The 21647-nt window shown below is 44.7% G+C and overlaps 1 protein-coding gene across 3 annotated transcripts in view; it reads right to left on the bottom strand.

Annotated features, from left to right (window-relative positions):
- The window catches only part of KATNAL2 (katanin catalytic subunit A1 like 2), a 59801-nt gene that overhangs the window by 14412 nt on the left and 23742 nt on the right, over positions 1-21647 (bottom strand). For 2 of the 3 annotated variants that reach the window (XM_069746506.1, XM_069746514.1), the window contains exons 9-13: positions 21313-21411; positions 21165-21228; positions 20499-20617; positions 16874-16965; positions 7584-7694 (exon numbers count right to left, since the gene is read on the bottom strand). In XM_069746506.1, coding sequence (XP_069602607.1) covers positions 7584-7694; positions 16874-16965; positions 20499-20617; positions 21165-21228; positions 21313-21411 — 485 coding nt within the window. The remainder of the gene's footprint in view (positions 1-7583; positions 7695-16873; positions 16966-20498; positions 20618-21164; positions 21229-21312; positions 21412-21647) is intronic. The other variant, XM_069746521.1, reaches the window with a different exon arrangement.

Below are 21647 nucleotides of genomic sequence, written 5' to 3'. Positions count from 1 at the left end.
ATTGGCGGCGAAAAATGAGGACCTTGAGAACAGGTCCAGAAGAAACAATATTCGCATAGTGGGCATCCCTGAAAAAGCTGAAGGGAGGAATCCAACGGAATATATTGAAAACTGGCTGTTAGAGACTTTTGGAGATACGGCGCTGACAAAAGTTTTCGCGGTAGAGAGAGCGCATAGGGTCCCACCGAAACCACCTGTCCCTGGAGCGAATCCCCGTACCATGCTCGCCAAAATTCTAAACTATAGAGACAGAGACATTATCCTGAGGAAGGCCAGAGACATGACGGATCTGACAGTTGAAGGCCAAAAGATTGCTATCTACCCAGACTATTCTACTTTGGTGCAGAGACAACGGATGATGTTCACGGGTATAAAGAGACGGCTGAGGGAGCTGGGAGTGCAGTACTCCATGATGTTTCCAGCAAGACTGAGGGTGGTGGCGTTTGATAAAATTCATTTTTTTCAGAAGCCGGAGGAAGCTACCCAGTGGATCGATATCAATGCTAAAAAGCTTAAAGGAAAAGGAGACTGAAACTGTGGGAATAGAGTGTTGTGAATTCTGTGGCTGAATTCACTCCTGTGGTCACAAGTGGTACTGCAGCTTCTGAGCTTCCTCCCTCAGGTGTTCTGGTGAGCTCGTTACTGCTTCATTACTTAACTCCGCCTGATGCTGCTATCCTTGCTCCTTGTCAATGTTTCAGTGTTGGATCTGAGCTTCTCCTGATTGTTCCTGTGACCTGCTGCTCTGTATAGCTAAGTGCTTTTTGCTTTTTTGTTGCTTTTTTTCTGTCCAGCTTGTCTTTTGTTTTGCTGGAAGCTCTTAGACGCAAAGGGTGTACCGCCGTGCCGTTAGTTCGGCACGGTGGGTTTTTTTTGCCCCCCTTTGCGTGGTTTTGCTTTAGGGTTTTTTGTAGACTGCAAAGTTCGCTTTACTGTCCTCGCTCTGTCCTAGAATATCGGGCCCCACTTTGCTGAATCTATTTCATCCCTACGTTTTGTCTTTTCATCTTACTCACAGTCATTATATGTGGGGGGCTGCCTTTTCCTTTGGGGAATTTCTCTGGGGCAAGTCAGGCCTATTTTTCTATCTTCAGGCTAGCTAGTTTCTTAGGCTGTGCCGAGTTGCCTAGGTAGTTGTTAGGCGCAATCCACAGCCGCTTTTAGTTGTGTTTAGGATAGGATCAGGTGTGCAGTCTACAGAGTTTCCACGTCTCAGAGCTCGTTCTTGTATTTTTGGGTATTTGTCAGATCACTGTGTGCGCTCTGATCGCTAAGCACACTGTGTTTCTGGATTGCCTTCATAACACCTGTCATTAGCAAACATAACAGAAGAGTCTGATTTTGGTTACCTATTTGTCAGTGGGCATAGAGTCATGTGATTGACAAACCAGGGAGTATGGGTGGGGAAGAGGGGAGCTGGATTGTACTCAGTTAAAGTTAAAGGGAGAGTGTAATGGTTGCTGGGAAGGAGGGAGGAAGGGTAAGCGGCATATTTTAAGTGTATGCAGGTTTCTTGCGTGTGTAAATAATTCTACGTTAAAATACTTTGAGATACGTTATTTTTCAAAATGTCTGAAATCCTGTTATGTACAGTGGTGGGAGGAGGGTTGGGAAGGTAATGCCAAACGGAGTGTCCGCTATGGGCGATGATGCCCCACTCTTGAAAAGAGGTGGAATGGTTAGATGTGAGGGGGGAAGGGTGGGAGGGGGAGATGGGAGGGGGGGGGGGGAGGGAAGTTAGACAGCTTGTGCTCAAAAAAGATGATACTTTGAGTGAAGATGAGTCAATTGATGGGGACCCGTTTTAAGATTTTGTGCTGGAATGTGAGAGGCCTAGGGGAGAAATCCAGACGTGCCGCGTGTTTGCAACATGTAAGAGACCAACGGGCCTCAATGATTTGCTGCTGGAGACGCATTTGGTAAGGGAAAAGGTGGATGTCCTGAATAGACGGTGGATCCAGAAGGGATATCATTCTGCCTTCTCCACGTATGCAAGAGGAGTCTCAATCTTGGTTCCAGCGGGAGTTCAGTATGAGGAGGTGAAGGTATGTGTGGATGTGGATGGGCAGTACGTACTAATACGGTGTATACTGTATGGAGTGATGTTGTGTGTTGCAGCGATGTATATTCCGCCTCCCTACTCTAGCAGGAAAATTAGAGAAGTAATGGAGCGAGTGGAAAGATGGGGGCCAATACCGTTAATAATTATCGGAGATCTAAATAACATCTGTGATGAATATTGGGACAAAAATAAAAATACTCAGAATAGGTCGGAGGGACACATAACAACATTTGGCACTTATATACAGGAGATAGGTATGATTGATCTTTGGAGGGTCAGACATATTGGAGAGAGAGGGTACTCATGTTATTCACCGGCGCATGCCACGCTCTCTAGGATTGATATGGCTCTGGGTAACAGGATTTTGGACACGTTGGTTGGGGAGGTGAGATATCTGCCAAGGGCCTTGTCGGACCATAGTCCAATTGAAGTAGAGGTTAGATTGGAGGGGGCACGTTCGACAAGTGGGAGAGAATGGAAGATTCATCCCAATTGGTTACAGAGTATTGAGTTGGAAAGTATAGGACGGGAGGTGGCGGAATTCTTTCTCTTAAATGATGGAAGCGCCGACGCTCTTACAATTTGGGATGCAATGAAGGCGTACCTGAGGGGACTACTGTTTAGGGACATTAGTAGGTGTAAGCGGAGGACGAGAGAGGCAGAAAAAGCGGCAATTGAGGAGTTGAAGGAAGCAGAAGACGGGATGGCTACACTGGGAACCCCTGAGACAGAGAGAAGGATGAAAAACGCACAAAATCATTTGGAAAAAATTCTGTTAGGCAAAGCTGAGAGGAAGCGGGATTTCCAAAGGGTATTGTTTTATCAGGAGGGAGAAACAGTGGGACATATGCTGTCGGTAGTGGCTGCTGCTCAGAGAGGTTCTTCATATATACATTCTTTGGACTCTGCTAGTGGAGGTAAAATAACGGAAACGCCTGAAATCTTGAGAGCCTTCGCGGACTTCTATGCAGATTTGTATTCCTCTCGGGTTGGTGAATCGGTCGAGGACACTTTGACTTTCTTGGAGGGTCTGGAACTGCCGAGACTGAATGAGGCAGATAGGGAGAGCCTTGAGGCCCCTATCACTGAGGAGGAATTGAGTCGGGCATTGATGTCTATGACTAATGGGAAGGCGCCTGGGGTTGATGGGCTACCCGCTGAGATCTATAAAGGGTTGGCAGAAGTGTTGATTCCTAGATTAAAAATGGTATTGGAGGAAGCTAGGTCCTGTGGGCGCTTGCCAGCCTCTATGAGAGAGGCCATAATAGTGGTTATTCCAAAGGAGGATAAGGACTTGGGGAAACCGGAGTCATACCGCCCAATTTCTTTACTAACTATTGATGTCAAGCTTCTGGCCAAGGTGTTGGCTCTCCGCCTCTCTAGTGTTATTGCGAGTCTGGTGCACTCGGACCAATCTGGCTTTATGCCTGATAGATCAACGGCGATCAATTTGCGGAGATTATATGTAAATTTGCAGGTAGAGTCTGATAACGGTGGTCGTAGAGTGATTGTATCGCTGGATGCACATAAGGCGTTTGACAGTGTTGAATGGGGATACCTCTGGCAGGTGCTGGAACGTATGGGGTTTGGTCCGCAGTTTGTGGCCTGGATACAGCTGTTGTATTCATTACCGTCGGCTAGAATTAGAGTAAACGGGGAGCTGTCTCGACCTATAGAGCTGGCTAGGGGTACTAGGCAGGGATGCCCGCTCTCACCCCTCCTGTTCGCGTTGGCTGTAGAACCTCTTGCTGCTAAGATTCGGCAGTCTGATAGGGTCCCTGGGTTTAGGTATGGGAAAGTAGAGGAAAAAATAGCGTTATATGCGGATGATGTTTTGCTGTTCCTGGAGGATCCAGACAATTCACTAAGAGGGGCCATTGAAATTGTTGAGAGATTTGGTACTGTGTCGGGACTAACAATTAATTGGGATAAGTCGGTTCTTTTTAGGGTGGATGACGTAGGAGAGAATGTGAGTGAGGATGATGGGGATGAGAGGCTAAAGGTGGTTTCCCAATTTAAATACCTTGGAATATGGATTTCGGTGCCAATTGCGGAGTTCCTGCAAAGGAATTTGACTCCTGTTATGGGGGTACTCAAGGCGAAGGTAGAGGCCTGGAATAAACTACATCTATCGGTCGTTGGTAGGGTAAACCTTATTAAAATGGTCCTGATGCCAAAAATTCTATATGTTCTACATAACGCACCAATTTGGATCCCTCGGGGGAAGTTCAGGCAGATTAATGCCCTCTTTAGAAGTTTGATATGGGGAAGACAATATCCACGTATTAGCCTGGAGACGCTTCAGCGACCCAAGGAAGATGGTGGATTGGCTTTGCCCAACCCGGAAATATACTTCCTTGCGGCCCAGAGCCAGCATTTGAAGGGCTGGGCGCGAGGGGCGTCATCCAGTGCAGTACAACATCTAATGGAAGAGGTGACGGACCGACGACCGGTGGTCAGGTGTTTGGAGGATGGCTCCTTGGGCGCTTTGGGGAGAGTATACCCAACCCTGTTCCTGATTCGCAAATTATGGAATAGACTGAAAGGCAGATTCGCGGGGTTACAGGGTTGACTAAATTCACACCGATATGGTCTAATAACAATTTAAAGGAATTTGAGGCCTTGGGGGGACTGATGGAATGGCAGAATAAGGGAATTTGCTTTGTTCACCAGATAATCCAGCAGCAGGCATTGAAGTCCTTTTCCCAATTGCAGGTAGAATTTGGTCTGCGATCCACAGGGGAATATCAGTATGCGCAGATGAGACATGCCTTTAGAGCTCAGAATAAAAAGGTTGATATCAGGGTTCAAGATGATATAGTGTTGGAGTATGTGTGTGGTGACGGGACTACAAGGGGAGTTATTTCCACTCTGTATAAGGACCTTATGCACACGTTTTTGCTAGATTTCCCTATAAAGGCGAGAGCTAAGTGGGAGAGGGACGTAGGGCCGATGGAGAATGAAACCTGGGAATCGGTGATGGAGTGGGTTCCGCGACTATCCTTGAGTGAACCATATAGGATCTCGCAGCTATACATTCTGCATAGAGTATATAAATCTCCGGAAGTGCTATACAGAGCGGGATTGCGTGCCAATTCTGAGTGCCCGAGGTGTGCGAGTGAGAAGGCAGGAATATATCATATGATGTGGACGTGTCCTAGACTGGCTGCTTTTTGGGTGGTGGTTTTGAGCCGGGTTGAAGTAGCGTATAGGTGCAGAGTTCTTAGAGACCCGATAGTATGCGTGCTGGGATATGTGGAAGAAATTGGAGTTGACAATACTTGGAAGATTGCAATCGCTAGCCTACTATACATGGCCAGGAAAGTAATAGCACGAAATTGGATACATGCGGAACCACCTGCGAGAAGGGAATTTCTCCAATATGTTCAACATGGTCTAAAATTGGAAAAGGGGGTGTACAAAAAAAGGGGGAAAATAGAAATGTTTAATAAGATGTGGTCTCCTTGGCTTGAATTGGATTGAGGAGTATAGACGTCGAGTTTCTTAAGACCTGGATAAGGATAAATTGCACGAGGCAGAGAAGGCCTCAGTGGGGTGAAGATTGGGATTGAGCTGTCTTAGGGGGGAGGGGGTAGTTGGGGTAATGTTGGGGTTTATTAAATAAGAAAATGTGTATGTGATATATTGCAATGTAAATGGCATTCTGAGGTTCTTCTTTATATTGTTAATAAAAATCTAGTTAAATAAAAAAAAAAAAAAGAATAGATATATACACATAGAATAGATAGATATAAAGATGTCAGTGACATATACAATTAGTGCAGTGTGTGCAGCTTACTGTACATTGATTTAATTAATAAATGATTATTTTTCAGCATGGGCTCCAGCGTAATTTTCATAACCAGCAGAGGAAAAGTCATACAATATGGCTATGGGGTTAGTAATGGAGGCGTTTTATTGATGCCTCTCCATGGCTTGATGTCACCTGACAATACAAAGGTGACATCAACCCCCCCAACTATCACCCCACTTGCCACCGCAACAGGGCAAGTGGGAAGAACGAGGCAAAGTGCTAGACTTGGCACATCTTTTCTGGGGCAATATCCGTGGCCCCTTCCTAGGCTATTGACATTAGCCCACAGCTGTCTGCCTAGCCTTTGCTGGTTATTAATTATAGGGGGACCCTATGTCATTTTTTTTGGGGGGGTCCCCAATTTTAATAACCAGTAAAGTCTAAGTATACAGTTGTGAGCTGATATTAATAGCGTTGGGAGCTCCATGGGTATTACACCCTTCCCAGGCTATAAACATATGCTCCCAGCCGTCGGCTTTCCCTCTGCTGGTATGGAAAATTATGCTGGAGCCCACGCCATTATTTTACATAAAATAATTTATTTAGTAATAAAATACATGTACAGTAATCTGCACAAGCACTAATTATATATGTGACTGATATCTTTACATCTATGTATTGTATGTATATATATGTATTCAATCTATTCTATCTTGTCGGGTCATGCTGTGATTTTACTGTACGCGGCAGATGAATTTTCAAAGGACATTGGTGTGTAAAAATCGTATGGCACTCATATAGACCGAGTGCTGTGCAACTTTTTTTTTCAACCACACCCATTGACTTCTATTCCCAAATGCAATCCGATTCCTAAGGGCTTGTTTTCACTTGCGAGGAACACGTCCGTGTCTCACACGTGGAAACGAAGCTCTGGCGCCGGCACTGTGGAGCGGAGCGTGCGGCCGCATAGCAACACATGCAGCCGCACGCTCCGCTCCGGAGTGCCGGCAACAGAGCTTCGTTTCCACATGCGAGACACGGATGTGTTCCTCGCAAGTGAAAACAAGCCCTGATTATTATCGCAGCATGTTGTGATTTTTTTTTCCAGTCTGATCATCAGATCCGTGATGGAAAAAAAAAATGCAGGTGAACACACAATGATAAAATAACATTGGTAGGAATGCAATCCGATTTTTAATTGGATTGCATTCGTCCAATTTCATCGCTGGTGGGAATGAGCCCTAAAACTGTATTACGCCCCTGTGAACTATGGCCAAAAACGTAAGCCAGAATTGAGTAGTTTTATTTTTTTGCACAGCGCCAGTAGTTTATGTTTAGGGATTACATCCCTGCGATGCTTATAGAAGTAAGATTACAGAGAGATGATGAGGGTGGTGGGCCGGTTGCGCTCCCCTCCCCCGATGGCAGTAGATGATCAGATCTCACATATGCACATGGCTATAAATCAGATTACAGCGCCCCCCAGCCCCCGGCCACATTTAGCCCGGACTTCTGCAGCTTTAAGTACTTTATACTTGGAAGTTAAAACCCTTCTCAGCATAAACCGTAGTAAATAACTTGGCTGTAGAGTTGGAGGAGGCTCGGTAAATACTGGCATATGGCCGCCGCCGGCAGGTTATTAAAGATTATATTTTATTCTGAGGAATAAACATTAGAGGGAAGAGCTCCCAATTAATCTTTAAATGTTTTAAGCAAAACTAAGGCCCTTTCTGCGGATCTGGGGGCAGCGCCGTCCTCATCTCTTACCAAGGGAGATTGGAGGCGGCGAGGACGAACACCAGGTCGTCTGATCGGGACAAGCCGTCCATCTGAACTAGTAATTCTGTTTTCATCCTGCGACTTCCCTCGTGCTCGCCTCTGTTTGAGGGAAAAAAAATGCAATTTTTTTTTCTTTCCAATCTTCCAAAATCCCTTTAAATTGTCACATCCCGCTGATGTTAGTAAGAGCATTTTTAAAAAAGGTTGTTTTGCTAAAACTAAAACTTAAAAAAAAAAAAAGGCTGTAAAACATCCTTCAGACGTTTTCATCATGAAAAGCAACACTCCCGACCATGGGTTGGGTTTGGTTTTGCAAGTCGGCTGCATAGAAGTGAATAGAGTTGAGTTGCAATACCACACACAGCCCATGGTCAAGGGTGGCGCTGTTTCTGAAAGAAAACAGGTTTTTCGAATCATGAACAACCCCTTTTAACCCCTTTCTGACCTCGGACGGGATAGTACGTCCGAGGTCAGAAGCCCCGCTTTGATGCAGGGCTCCGCGGTGAGCCCGCATCAAAGCCGGGACATGTCAGCTGTTTTGAACAGCTGACATGTGCCCGTAATAGGCGCGGGCAGAATCGCGATCTGTCCGCACCTATTAACTAGTTAAATGCCGCTGTCAAACGCAGACAGCGGCATTTAACTACCGCTTCCGGCCGGGCGGCCGGAAATGACGTCATCGCCGACCCCCGTCACATGATCGGGGGTCGGCGATGCATCAGGATGGTAACCATAGAGGTCCTAGAGACCTCTATGGTTACTGATCACCGGTGGCTGTGAGCGCCACCCTGTGGACGGCGCTCACAGCACACCTCCATTTCTGCTACATAGCAGCGATCAGCAGATCTCTGCTATGTAGCAGAGGCGATCGTGCTGTGCCTGCTTCTAGCCTCCCATGGAGGCTATTAAAGCATGGCAAAAGTTAAAAAAAAAGTTAAAAAAATGTGAAAAAAATAAAAAAAATATAAAAGTTTAAATCACCCCCCTTTCGCCCCAATCAAAATAAATCAATAAAAAAAAATCAAATCTACACATATTTGGTATTGCCGTGCTCAGAATCGCCCGATCTATCAATTAAAAAAAGCATTAACCTGATCGCTAAACGGCGTAGCGAGAAAAAAATTCGAAACGCCAGAATTACGCTTTTTAGGTCGCCGCGATATTGCATTAAAATGCAATAACGGGCGATCAAAAGAACGTATCTGCGCAAAAATGCTATCATTAAAAACGTCATCTCGGCACGCAAAAAATAAGCCCTCAACCGACCCCAGATCACGAAAAATGGAGACGCTACGAGTATCGGAAAATGGCGCAATTTTTTTTTTTTTAGCAAAGTTTGGAATTTTTTTTCACCACTTAGATAAAAAATAACCCAGTCATGTTAGGTGTCTATGAACTCGTACTGACCTGGAGAATCATAATGGCAGGTCAGTTTTAGCATTTAGTGAACCTAGCAAACAAGGCAAACAAAAAACAAGTGTGGGATTGCACTTTTTTTGCAATTTCACCGCACTTGGAATTTTTTTCCCGTTTTCTAGTACACGACATGCTAAAACCAATGATGTCGTTCAAAAGTACAACTCGTCCCGCAAAAAATAAGCCCTCACATGGCCAAATTGACGGAAAAATAAAAAAAGTTATGGCTCTGGGAAGGAGGGGAGTGAAAAACGAACACGGAAAAACGAAAAATCCCAAGGTCATGAAGGGGTTAAAATTTAAATATATACCATACGCCTGCAAATTAAAAAAAAAAAAAAAAAAAAAAAAAAAAGAACCCCGAATGGCACAGGGACCATTCATATACCATGTGATTTTTTTTTTCTTCTCAAATACATCTCAAAAGGAACCATGAAATTTCATCAACCAAGTACAATAAATTCACAGCCAGAACCCTCAAAATAGATAGATATAGTAATAGAAAGATAATAGATAGATAATAGAGAGATAGATAAATAGATAGATATGGGATAGATAGATAATAGAGAGATAGATAAATAGATAGATAATAGATAATAGGTAGATAGATAATAGATAGATAGATAATAGATAGATAGATAATAGATAGATAATAGATAGATAATAGATAAATACATAATAGATAGATAGATAATAGATAGATAGATAGATAGATGATAGATAGATAATAGATGGAAGATAGGTGATAGATAGATAATAGATAGATAATAGATAGATAATAGATGGATGATAGATAGATAATAGATACATAGATAGATAATAGAAAGATAATAGATAAATACATAATAGATAGATAGATGATAGATAGATAATAGATGGAAGATAGGTGATAGATAGATAATAGATAGATAGATAGATAATAGATAGATAATAGATGGATGATAGATAGATAGATAATAGATAGATAGATAGATAATAGATAGATAATAGATGGATGATAGATAGATAGATAATAGATAGTGATGAGCGAGTGCGCTCGTTACTCGAGTTTCTCCAAGCATGCTCGGGTGGTCTCCTAGTATTTCGGCGTGCTCGGAGATTTAGTTTATGACGACGCAGCTGCATGATTTGTGACTGCTGGACAGCCTGAATACATGTGGGGGTTGCCTGTTTGTTAGGGAATAATAATACAAAAAAAAAAAAAAATCAGATCCCATACATATCAGTTACATCCATTTTTAGGGATTATTTTTTTAATAATTGCAAATAAATGAAAATGGAGGCCAAAATTCACGTGGATTTAAGCTACATTGGGGAAACAATATCTGCCATACAGATAAATAGCGTGTTACTTATGTGCACAAAGATCGAGTGACCATAAGGGATCATCCTCATGCGGATCTGTGGCAGAAATCAGCGCCAGTCCCCAAAATCAGCAGGGATTCCACAGTGAAGTACATACATGTTTCGTTCAGATTTTGCTACAGATTTCACCCAGTAAACAGCATGCCTGCCTTTTCTCCCACTGCATACAATGGCTTGTGAAGGAATGAACCCCCTTTGGCATTTTCTGTGTTTTGCTAACCTGAAATTTCACTTTTTTTTCAAGGTTCGAATTAGTTCATGTGAATAGCATGTCTACTGTGAACATTTGGTTTCTTTTTATTGTGAAGCAAACAACAAATAGGATAAAATAACTGAAAACTTCAGTGTGCATAACTATTCACCCCTTCCTAAAGTCAGGACTTTATGGAGCCTCCTTTTGCGGCAATTACAGCTGCAAGTCGCTTCGGATAAGTCTCTGAACTTTCCACATCTTGCCGCTGGGATTTTTGCCCATTCCTCAAGGCAAAACTACTCCAGCTCCTTCAAGTTAGATGGTTTCCTCTGGGGAACAGCAATCTTCAAGTCTGACCACAGATTCTCACTTGGATTACGGTCTGGGCTGTGACTAGGCCACTCCAAAACATTTACACGTCTCCCCTTAAACCACTCGAGTGTTGCTTTAGCAGTTTGCTTTGCGACATTGTCTTGTTAGAAGATGAACCTCCGTCCCAGTCTCAAATCACTGACAAATAGGTTTTGCTAAAGAATATCCCTGCATTTTGCACCATCCATCTTCCCCTGGAAGCAGACCGTTTTCCCTGTCCCTGCTGCCAAAAATCCTGCCCACAGAATGATGCTGCAACCACCATGTTTCACTGTGTGGATGGTGTTTTTAGGGTGATGAGCGGTGTTGGTTTGGTGCCAGACATAGGATATACTTTGGTGGTCAAAAAATTACAGTTTGGTCTTATCTGACCACAGCACCTTCCTCCATACATTTGGAGAGTCTCCCGTATGTCTTTTGCCAAATTCAAAACGAGCCTTACAATTATTTTGTGTAACTAAAGACTTTATTTTTCCCGATCTCACCTAAAGGCCACCTCTATGGAGTGTATGGCTTATTGTGGTTGATGGAGTTACTCCAGTCTCTGCTTTGGAAGTCTGCAGCTCTTTTAGGGTTACCTTTGGTCTGATGCCTCTCGGAGTAATGCCCTGTTTGCCCAGGTTGAGAGTTTTGTTGGGCACCCTCTTTTGGCAGGTTTGTTGTGGTGCCATGTTCTTCCCATTTGATGATAATGGATTTGATGGTGATCCAGGGGATCATCAAAGATTGAGATATTTCTAGAACCCAACCCTGACTTGTACTTCTCAACAACTTTGTCCCTGACTTGTTTGGAGATCTCCTTGGTCTTCATGGTGTTTGGTTAGTGGTGCCTCTTGTTAATGGTGTTGCAGCCTCTGTGGCAGTAGCGTAGCTACCAGGGGGGGCAGAGGGTGCGGTTGCCCCGGGCCCGGAGCTCAGAGGGGGCCCATCTGGAGCTACGCTACCCTTAACTATATTAGCCTGCTGTGCACGCCAATATAGTTGAACTCTGCGGTAGAGCAGGGACAGAATCTCCCTGCACTGCCGCGGTCTGTTCTGTAGAGGAGCATGTGTCCGGGGACGCTGGGTGCCGGCACTGTACCTGCTGCCTCCAGCAGAGCATACTGCAGACACACACACATTGCCAGCTGTGTGGTGTCTGCTGAAGAGACTACAGGACGCTGCTTCTTCCCTCCCTGAGCCCTGCACACAGGAGCAGCCGGGCAGGAGATAGGACGATGTAGGAGCTCAGGCTGCAGGGGCTGGAGGTGACCGCACTGTGCAGTAAGGAGGAGGCAGGACACTGTTCCACTCCTGACAAGTCCCTGAGGTTTCTTGCATCCGTTTTGCTCTGTCTCTGTCAGTCTCCCTCGCTCTCTGTCTCATGCTATGTCTCGCTCTCTCTGTCTCTCAGGGTCAGTCTCTCTCTGTCTGTCAGTCTCTGTCTGTGTCGCTCTCTCTGTCTGTGTCGCTCTCTCTGTCTGTGTCGCTCTTTGTCTGTGTCGCGCTCTCTCTCTGTGTCGCTCTGTCTGTCTCGCTCTCTCTCTGTCTCGCTCTCTCTCTCACTCACTCTCTGTGTCTCTCTGTCTCGCTCTCTCTCTCTCTCTGTCAGTCTCACTTCAGTCTCTGTCTCTTTGTCTGTCTCTCTCAGTCTCTCTGTCTGTCTCTCTCAGTCAAGGTCTCGCTCTCTGTCTCTGTGTCCCTCTCTCTCTCTGTCTCTCTCTGTGTCTCTCTCTCTCAGTCTCTGTCTCTCTCAGTCTCTGTCTCTCTCTCAGCGTCTCGCTCTCTCTGTCTTGTAATGTGGTCCTGTAGCCGGGGTCAGGGTCCTATCAGTCCAATGTGTCTCATCTCATATCAGTAAATACAAGGTAACAAACATCAAAATGCCATTTATATAAACAATAAAAATCCCCATAAAGTTGAGGATAAATATATATGATGAAGAGCCAAATAGAATATAAATGGGAACAGCCAGTAGGTAAGTATAGATAATCACAATCACGTATATATGCATATGTATACTCAGTCTGAATAACATGGCCCACAAATGGGGAGAAGGGAAGAAAAGAAGAGATGACATACAGGGGGGCGCACTTTCTTCTTTCATTGTGTGATATTTTACCTCCCCCCCTTTTTTCTGCTTTCCTCTTTCTTTCCATTCACCTCTTTAGGGTCTTGTCCAGACAAGAGTATTCTTTTTAGGGTTACCTGGATTCATTCAGGGACCTATTCCCATATGATGGACTCTATACGCATTTACTGGTTGTTTTTATTTTCTGCAATTTGCAGCCCACAGAAAGGGACAGAGACCAGAATCCAAGGGAGATACAACGTGGGGGCTAATGAGGGGGCCATTATATATTTTCAATTACAGCAGGATCATCTGCTGAGGTTCCCCCTATACCCATGATTAAAGTGTGCCACCATAGTTGTAATCGAGGTTTAGGGGTCCACTCAGATGGTTCACCCCCGAGCTGAACCCTTAGCTACGCCTCTGCTCTGTGGTCTTTCAGAAAAGGTAAAGTGTTAATACTGACAGACATGTGACATTTAGATTGCACACAGGGGGCGTCCTTTTAGTATGTATGTGACTTATGAAGATAATTGCTTGCACAAAGCATTTTTAGGGGCTTCATAGCAAACGAGGTGAATACATACGCACATGTCAATTTTTAGCTATTTAGTTTATGCTTATATTTTTGTCACCGCACTAATGTAGACGATTTAGTGCTGATGTATCACACACAAATCAGATTACACACATATTTACACACAGGTTGTAATGTAACAAAATAGGTAAAAAGCCGGGGGGGGGGGGGGGGTGAATACTTTCCCAAGCCACTGCATACAGTGGGGAAAAAAAGTATTTAGTCAGCCACCAATTGTGCAAGTTCTCCCCCTTAAAAAGATGAGAGAGGCCTGTAATTGACATCATAGGTAGACCACAACTATGAGAGTCAAAATGAGAAAACAAATCCAGAAAATCACCTTGTCTGATTTGGTAAGATTTTTTTTGCAAATTATGGTGGAAAATAAGTATTTGGTCACCTAAAAACATGCAAGATTCCTGTCTCTCACAGACCTGTAACTTCTTCTTTAAGAGGCTCCTCTGTCCTCCACTCATTACCTGTAGTAATGGCTCCTGTTTGACCTTGTTATCAGTATAAGAGACACCTGTCCACAACCTCAAACAGTCTGACTCCAAACTCCACTATGGTGAAGACCAAAGAGCTGTCGAATGACACCAGAAACAAAATTGTAGCCCTGTGCCAGGCTGGGAAGACTGAGTCTGGAATAGGCAAGCAGCTTGGTGTGATGAAATCAACTGTGGGAGCAATAACAAGAAAATGGAAGACATACAAGACCACTGATAATATCCCTCGATCTGGGGCGGAAGATCTCACCCCGTGAGGTCAAAATGATCACAAGAAAGGTAAGCAAAAATCCCAGAACCAAATGGTGGGACCTAGTGAATGACCTGCATAGAGTTGGGACCACCATAACAAAGGCTACCATCAGTAACACACTACACCACCAGGGACTCAAATCCTGCAGTGCCAGAAGTGTCCCCGTGCATAAGACAGAATATGTCCGGGCCCGTCTGAAGTTTGCTAGAGAGCATTTGGATTATCTATAAGAGTATTGGGAGAATGTCATATGCTCTGATGAAACCAAAGTAGAACTGTTTGGTAGAAACAAAACTCGTTGTGTTTGGGGGAGACAGAATGCCGAGTTGCATCCAAAGAACACCATACCTACTGTGAAGCATGGGGGTGGCAGCATCATGCTTTGGAGAGGTTTCTCTGCAAAGGGACCAGGACGATCCATGTACATGAAAGAATGAATGGGGCCATGATTTTGAGCGCAAACCTCCTTCCATCAGCAAGGGCATTGAAGATGAAACGTGGGTGGGTGTTTCAGCATGATAATGATCCCAAGCACACTGCCAGGGCAACGAAGGAGAGGCTTCGTAAGAAGCATATGAAGGTCCTGGAGTGGCCTAGCCAGTCTCCAGATCTCAACCTCATAGAAAACCTTTGGAGGGAGTTGAAAGTCCGTGTTGCCCAGCGACAGGCCCAAAACATCACTGCTCTAGAGGAGCTCTGCATGGAGGAATGGGCCAACATACCAACAACAGTGTGTGGCAACCTTGTGAAGACTTACAGAAAACGTTTGACCTCTGTCATTGCCAACAAAGGATATATTACAAAGTATTGAGATGAACTTTGTTAATGACCAAATACTTATTTTTCACCATAATTTGCAAAACAAATCTTGCCAAATCAGACAAGGTGATTTTCTGGATTTGTTTTTTCATTGTGACTCTCATAGTTGTGGTCTACCTATGATGTCAATTACAGGCCTCGCTCATCATTTTTAAGTGGGAGAACTTGCACAATTGATGGCTAAATACTTTTTTCCCCCACTGTAGGTAAGGGGTTTTCACAGCCTGTACTGCACTGTTAGCCGCTGCAGATCTGTAGTGTAATATCCGCTGCACAAATCACACAGCAAATGGAAAGAACCTGAATTCATCCTGAGTCAGGAAAAATGTCCGTCAGATGTGAAATGAATGATTATATATTTTGACAGATGAACATTCGTTATCATTCAAAACTCCAGGTGGGAACATTGGATTTTTTTGGCTAATATTTAACGCTTGCTACATCATCGACTAAAAAAAATGCAATATTGGGCAATACAGTCTGTGGTGTACAATCTTCAACACTGAAATCACCGACCAATGATATCCCAGATGTTCTGGATGGGAGACAAGTCTGGAGAAGCTGTAGGTCATGGTAGCACGTTTAGGACATGCAGGCTGCTCAGAATAGCGCCACCAATATGCGGCCTGGCGTTGTCGTGTTGAAAAAATAATGTCTGGAACTCTGCAGAAATGGCCACACCACCAAATCAATGTAACGCCGAGCTATTAGTGCACCTGGAATGAAGACTAGAAGGGCCCAGCTACTGTACATTACTCCACCCCACATTATAATCCCAGGTGTAGGACCAATGTGATGTTCCCTCGTAAAGGCCTCTTCATGGCGTTGTCCGCATGGTGTCATCAGATTTAAAGCATGACGTAAGATGCCAAGCCTAAAGAGTCAAAATGGACTACAAAAACCATCAGAAAGAGTTTGGAGAACTTTGGGATATCAGCCAACGTTCCACTGTCGTCACGCCATCTCTGTCAAAGTCTATAATGGTGTATACTAAGATGGCAATGGAGGTCTGTCCTCTTCAGTGATGTGTCCCTACTTTTTTCTTGGACTTTTTCTTGGACTCAATGATGGCCGGAGATTGGTCTGGGGGCCACATGGGTAACCACATGAAGACGTCTTCACGAGGGAATGTCTGACTGGTCCTACTTCTAGGTGAATGGCATAATGTATGGTAGACGGACATCTAGCCTTCATTCATTCCAGCTCAGCGTCTCATCGACTTCATGGAGGAACCAGGGGTGCAGCCATTTCTCCAAAGTCTCTTTTCAACACAACAACGCCAGGACGCAACTTGTTAGTGAGCATCCTGAGTGGCCTAAACGTGCTCCCATGGCTGCAGTGTCTTTGGACTCCATCGAGCGCATCTGGGACGTCATTGTGATTACAAAGGAGCTGCCAGCAATGGATCTTGATGATTTGCCCATTCAGTGTGGCCAAAACTTCCTCAGACGACCAATAACAGCCTCATTGATAGCAGCCGAGGCTGCAAGTGCTGGGATTTCTGCACATGGCTCATATTCCAGACTGACTATATCAAAATGTACTGAAAATTTTGCTTCCATTTGTCCATCATTTGCAGATCACGAACGTCTCCATCCTGTGATTTCCATCACTTTTCCTTCTCGGTGTTGCAATTTCAACGTTGATGAGTGTACATTGGGTGACTCAATGAGTTGTTGTTCAAGGGCCCATTTTCATCTAATAGGGGAGGTTAGACTTCTACTTACCCCGGTCCGGATCCTCTCTGGCTCATCACAGATTCAAGCTCATCAAGAAAAATGGTGGACGGAGCATGGTATCGGGCAAGTTCAAATAAAACCTGAACATGAAAAAAAAAAATCTTTATTAGGAATTGCAGTAGATAGAGTGTAGACTAATAACGTTATTTTTTTTATATATAGTAAATGAAACAGATATCAATCTGTCTAATGTGGGCCTCCTGCCTGTCCCCTCGATAGAGGATATTGTTGGTCAGAAGGATCTGGCTTGTTTTGAATTCGGACTGCCGATCTTTTTATTCTCAGTGATAATTGGCGGCCACAGTAGCCCTCTCTTAGAGAACACGGGAGCGCTGATGGCTGAACGATGGCTATGTAAAGTGTATGAGAGGCTTAAAGGGAAGGTGCCATCAAAAAAATTTTTTTTTCAGAAATTGTAAAAATGTAAAGAATTAATGATTACATTTTCTTAAAAAATATTATCATTTGTTTATAATTTAGTAAAATATGAAAAATAATTTGAAAAGTTTTGGAATTTCCACTTTTCAACACTAGGGGGAGCAGCTGCTGAAATTTCAGAAAAACCTAGTGTAGAAATAGCTCACATTACAGCACTGCAGTAAATATGGGCGGAGTCTGCTGACCTGTGTGATGTCTCCTCCCCTTCTGGGTGTCTGCTAAGGGATTAGAGAGGATGATATTCAGGAACCCAGTGAGCAGCCATTTTGTTGGTGACTGCAGAGTATGGCTGCCGTCACACTAGCAGTATTTGGTCAGTATTTTACCTCAGTATTTGTAGCCAAAACCAGGAGTGGAACAAATAGAGGAAAAGTATAATAGAAACATATGCACCACGTCTGCATTTATCACCCACTCCTGGTTTTGGCTACAAATACTGAGGTAAAATACAAACCAAATACTGATAGTGGACGGCAGCCTTATACTGACAAGTAGACAGTCACCGAGGATGGCAGGCAGCAAGGATTCTGGGAGATATGTGGTGGAGGGAGCAGGGTGACAGCAGCACAGAGTATTTCAGGAGAGCAGAGTGCTGGTCTATAGGGGCCCCCTGTTTGGTGTGCGGAGCAGCCAGGGATTGTACATAGAGCGCTGTCTTTTATACACATGGATGGACCGTCTGCTCCACAGAAATCCAGGAAACATTTCTGCGGATTGATGGCCTGTTCTGATCCAGACTTTGCATACAAAGACTCCATTCCCCTCCTCAGATCCTGTCTTCTCCATCCTGTCCTGGCAATGTGTGAAAGCGAGGCGACAGGCGCAGTCCGGGGTGACGCTGGGAAGGAAATGTAGCCATATAGTAACGATAAAAATGAGACCCCTCTCTTCAGCTGCCTCACCAGCCCTGACTGCACCTAACTGGAGGTCATGCTTTACCCTCTATTACCCCAGACCCGCGTGCAGGTGCTCAGCCAGAACCACCATAGAATGGGTCCGCTTTCTGAAGATAATACTGCCATAGTGTTCTCACATAATACCGCCATATAGATCACACACAATACTATCAAATAGATCACACAATACTGTCATACAGTTCTCACATAATACCACCATATAGATCACACATAATACCGCCAGTGTTCTCACATACCGCCATATAGATCACACATAATACCGCCAGTGTTCTCACATACCGCCATATAGATCACACATAATACCGCCAGTGTTCTCACATACCACCATATAGATCACACATAATACCGCCAGTGTTCTCACATACCACCATATGCTTCTCACACAATACCGCCAAATAGATCACCCATAATGCCGCCACATAGATCTCACATGTATTGTAAATAAAGACTCGGCCAGAATAAAGTCCTTTATTAATCTTTTTTATACCATACCGAACGCATAATCCTCGACTCCCTCATCTCCCACAACAAAAATAATAAACCACAATGGGGAAAGACACGCAGGGGGAGAGGAGTGCATAGGAGAGGATTAGATACTGACTGCTGCGCCGTGTATCTAATCCTGTCCTGTGTGATACTGTGCTGCGCCGTGTATCTAATCCTATCTTGTGTGATACTGTACACAGGACAGGATTAGCTACACAAGACTAGATTAGCTACACACGACAGAGGTAGCAGTGGTAGATGGTATATAGAGGCAGGCAGCAGTGGTAGATGGTATATAGAGGCAGGCAGCAGTGGTAGATGGTATATAGAGGCAGGCAGCAGTGGTAGATGGTATATAGAGGCAGGCAGCAGTGGTAGATGGTATATAGAGGCAGGCAGCAGTGGTAGATGGTATATAGAGGCAGGCAGCAGTGGTAGATGATATATGGAGGCAGGCAGCAGTAGTAGATGATATATGGAGGCAGGCAGCAGTGGTAGGTGCTATACAGAGGCAGGTAGCGGTGGTATACAGAGGCAGGTAGCGGTGGTATACAGAGGCAGGTAGCGGTGGTATACAGGGGCAGGTAGCGGTGGTATACAGAGGCAGGTAGCGGTGGTATACAGGGGCAGGTAGCAGTGGTATACAGGGGCAGGTAGCAGTGGTATACAGGGGCAGGTAGCGGTGGTATATAGGGGCAGGTAGCGGTGGTATATAGGGGCAGGTAGCGGTGGTATATAGGGGCAGGTAGCAGTGGTATATAGTGGCTGGTAGCAGTGGTATATAGTGGCAGGTAGCAGTGGTATATAGGGGCAGGTAGCAGTGGTATATAGTGGCTGGTAGCAGTGGTATATAGGGGCAGGTAGCAGTGGTATATAGTGGCTGGTAGCAGTGGTATATAGTGGCTGGTAGCAGTGGTATATAGTGGCTGGTAGCAGTGGTATATAGGGGCAGGTAGCAGTGGTATATAGTGGCTAGTAGCAGTGGTATATAGGGGCTAGTAGCAGTGGTATATAGGGGCAGGTAGCAGTGGTATATAGTGGCTGGTAGCAGTGGTAGATGCATAAGAAAATATAAACCCTGTACTTACCTTCAGTCCTCTCCCAGGAAGTGCTGAGTCATGTTCAGGGCAGAGCAGTGTGACGATCTCCCTGCTCTGAACAGGTCGGCAGTGAGCAGTGATTGCAGTCTGTGCTGTAATACTAAGTACAGGCTGCAATCACAGCTCCTGGCTGCAGATACTCACCCTGAACCTCGCTCCCAGCAGCAGCTTCTCCCTGGCAGCTCCTGCTATGATCGCATGCACTGAGCTGTGTGTGCGATGACAGAGGAAAAAAACAAAATGGCCGCGATCTCCTCTCACAGCTGTGACGTAGCAGCCCAGGGGGCGTGGCCAAGTCACAGCTGAGAGGCAGGAGGAGCGGTCGGAGCCCGACTGTTGACTCCTATGCCCATGGCTGCCGTAAGTGAGGAGTGCAAGTGCCGTGCCCAGACACTTACACCCACACTAATGAAAATGGCGGCCTCCAGTGGCAAAAGTAAAAATGAATAAATAAAAAAGTATTAAAGTACTACATTTACTTTTGTATTAAAAATAATTGATTATATAATCAATAATTATTAATACAAAAACTAAAATCACGGCACCCTCCCTTTAAGAACTGTATGGAGTGATGTCAATATATTTACATTGTTGGGAATAAACTGCTGCAATAGTATATATTCATGGACCAGCAAATAATGAGATGATAATGGAGGCCATCAACGATCCTACCCGCACTAGTTTCTCCGAATCTCCTCTCCACTTGCTGACGATTGTAGATGCAGAAATGTTGAAAAATGTGGTGTTACACTCTGTGGCCACGGCTTTAGCCAGCAAGGTCTTCCCAGTGCCTGAAAAGCATCAGATAAAACAGACCTTACTGATATCAGGTTCCCATATACATAGAATAATTACAGCCCGTGTTCCGTTCAGGACATGGCTATGCCATAAAGACACAGGGTCCAGTTTGCGAATTCTCCTAACGGCTGAACGCTCGTTTGGCTGACGACCTCGCCCCTTTCCCATTAATACTCATGAAGACTCAGTTCACAGAACTAAGCATGTGTAATAATAGGGAGAGGAGAATACGCCATTCCAGACACCCCTGCTGTTAGATTATACCGTTTAAAGGGATTGTCCAGGTAGAAAGTAAACTTTCCCGGGGGCTTGGGAAACTTTTATTTTTGCCCCTTTAAGATCTAAGGAATAGGACATGTCTAAATCCGACATGCCTGATCCTTTTTTACTTCCCTTGTCATCAGAACATTATCATACACATTGACTAAGGGAGGGGGTAGATCAAATGTATATGGACTCCTTTCATTTTTCAGCCACATTTTCCCTGTAGATGAGCTACAAGGTGTTTGGTGATTTCGGGCTGATGAAGGTTGCCTTTACCCGGCGGGCCGTATAACAGGAGCCCCTTCCAAGGAGACAGGATTCCAGTGAAGAGCTGCGGGTACTGCGAGAAGAATACAAATAAATCATTCATCTGATGACTGTGTAATCGTGCGGAAGTGATAAAAGGGTTGGGCCATGTTCTCACTCTTATAGGATACACCACCGCCTCCTTCACTAATCGCTTCGCTGCATCCAGCCCGATGATGTCGTCCCACCGTACATTGGGGTTCTGCAGGTATATGTCCTAAAGAGATTAAAAAAAAGTAAAAAGATAGGGATGAGCGGAACCGTAGAAGTCCGGGTTCTGGTACCCAACCTGAACTTTATGCCAAAGTTCGGTTAGGGTACCAGAACTGTACCACAACCCCATTGAAAACACTGGGGACCCGGACTTCTGAGCGCTCTCTCTGCATCGGACTTTCCCCGGAGCGCTGAACATTGCAACGGACTCCTGGGAGAAGTTCATGTTTGGTGTTTAGC

The sequence above is a fragment of the Ranitomeya imitator genome, chromosome 1, assembly GCF_032444005.1.
Source record: "Ranitomeya imitator isolate aRanImi1 chromosome 1, aRanImi1.pri, whole genome shotgun sequence".
NCBI lineage: Eukaryota > Metazoa > Chordata > Amphibia > Anura > Dendrobatidae > Ranitomeya > Ranitomeya imitator.
This window is presented reverse-complemented; position numbering and strand designations above follow the sequence as displayed.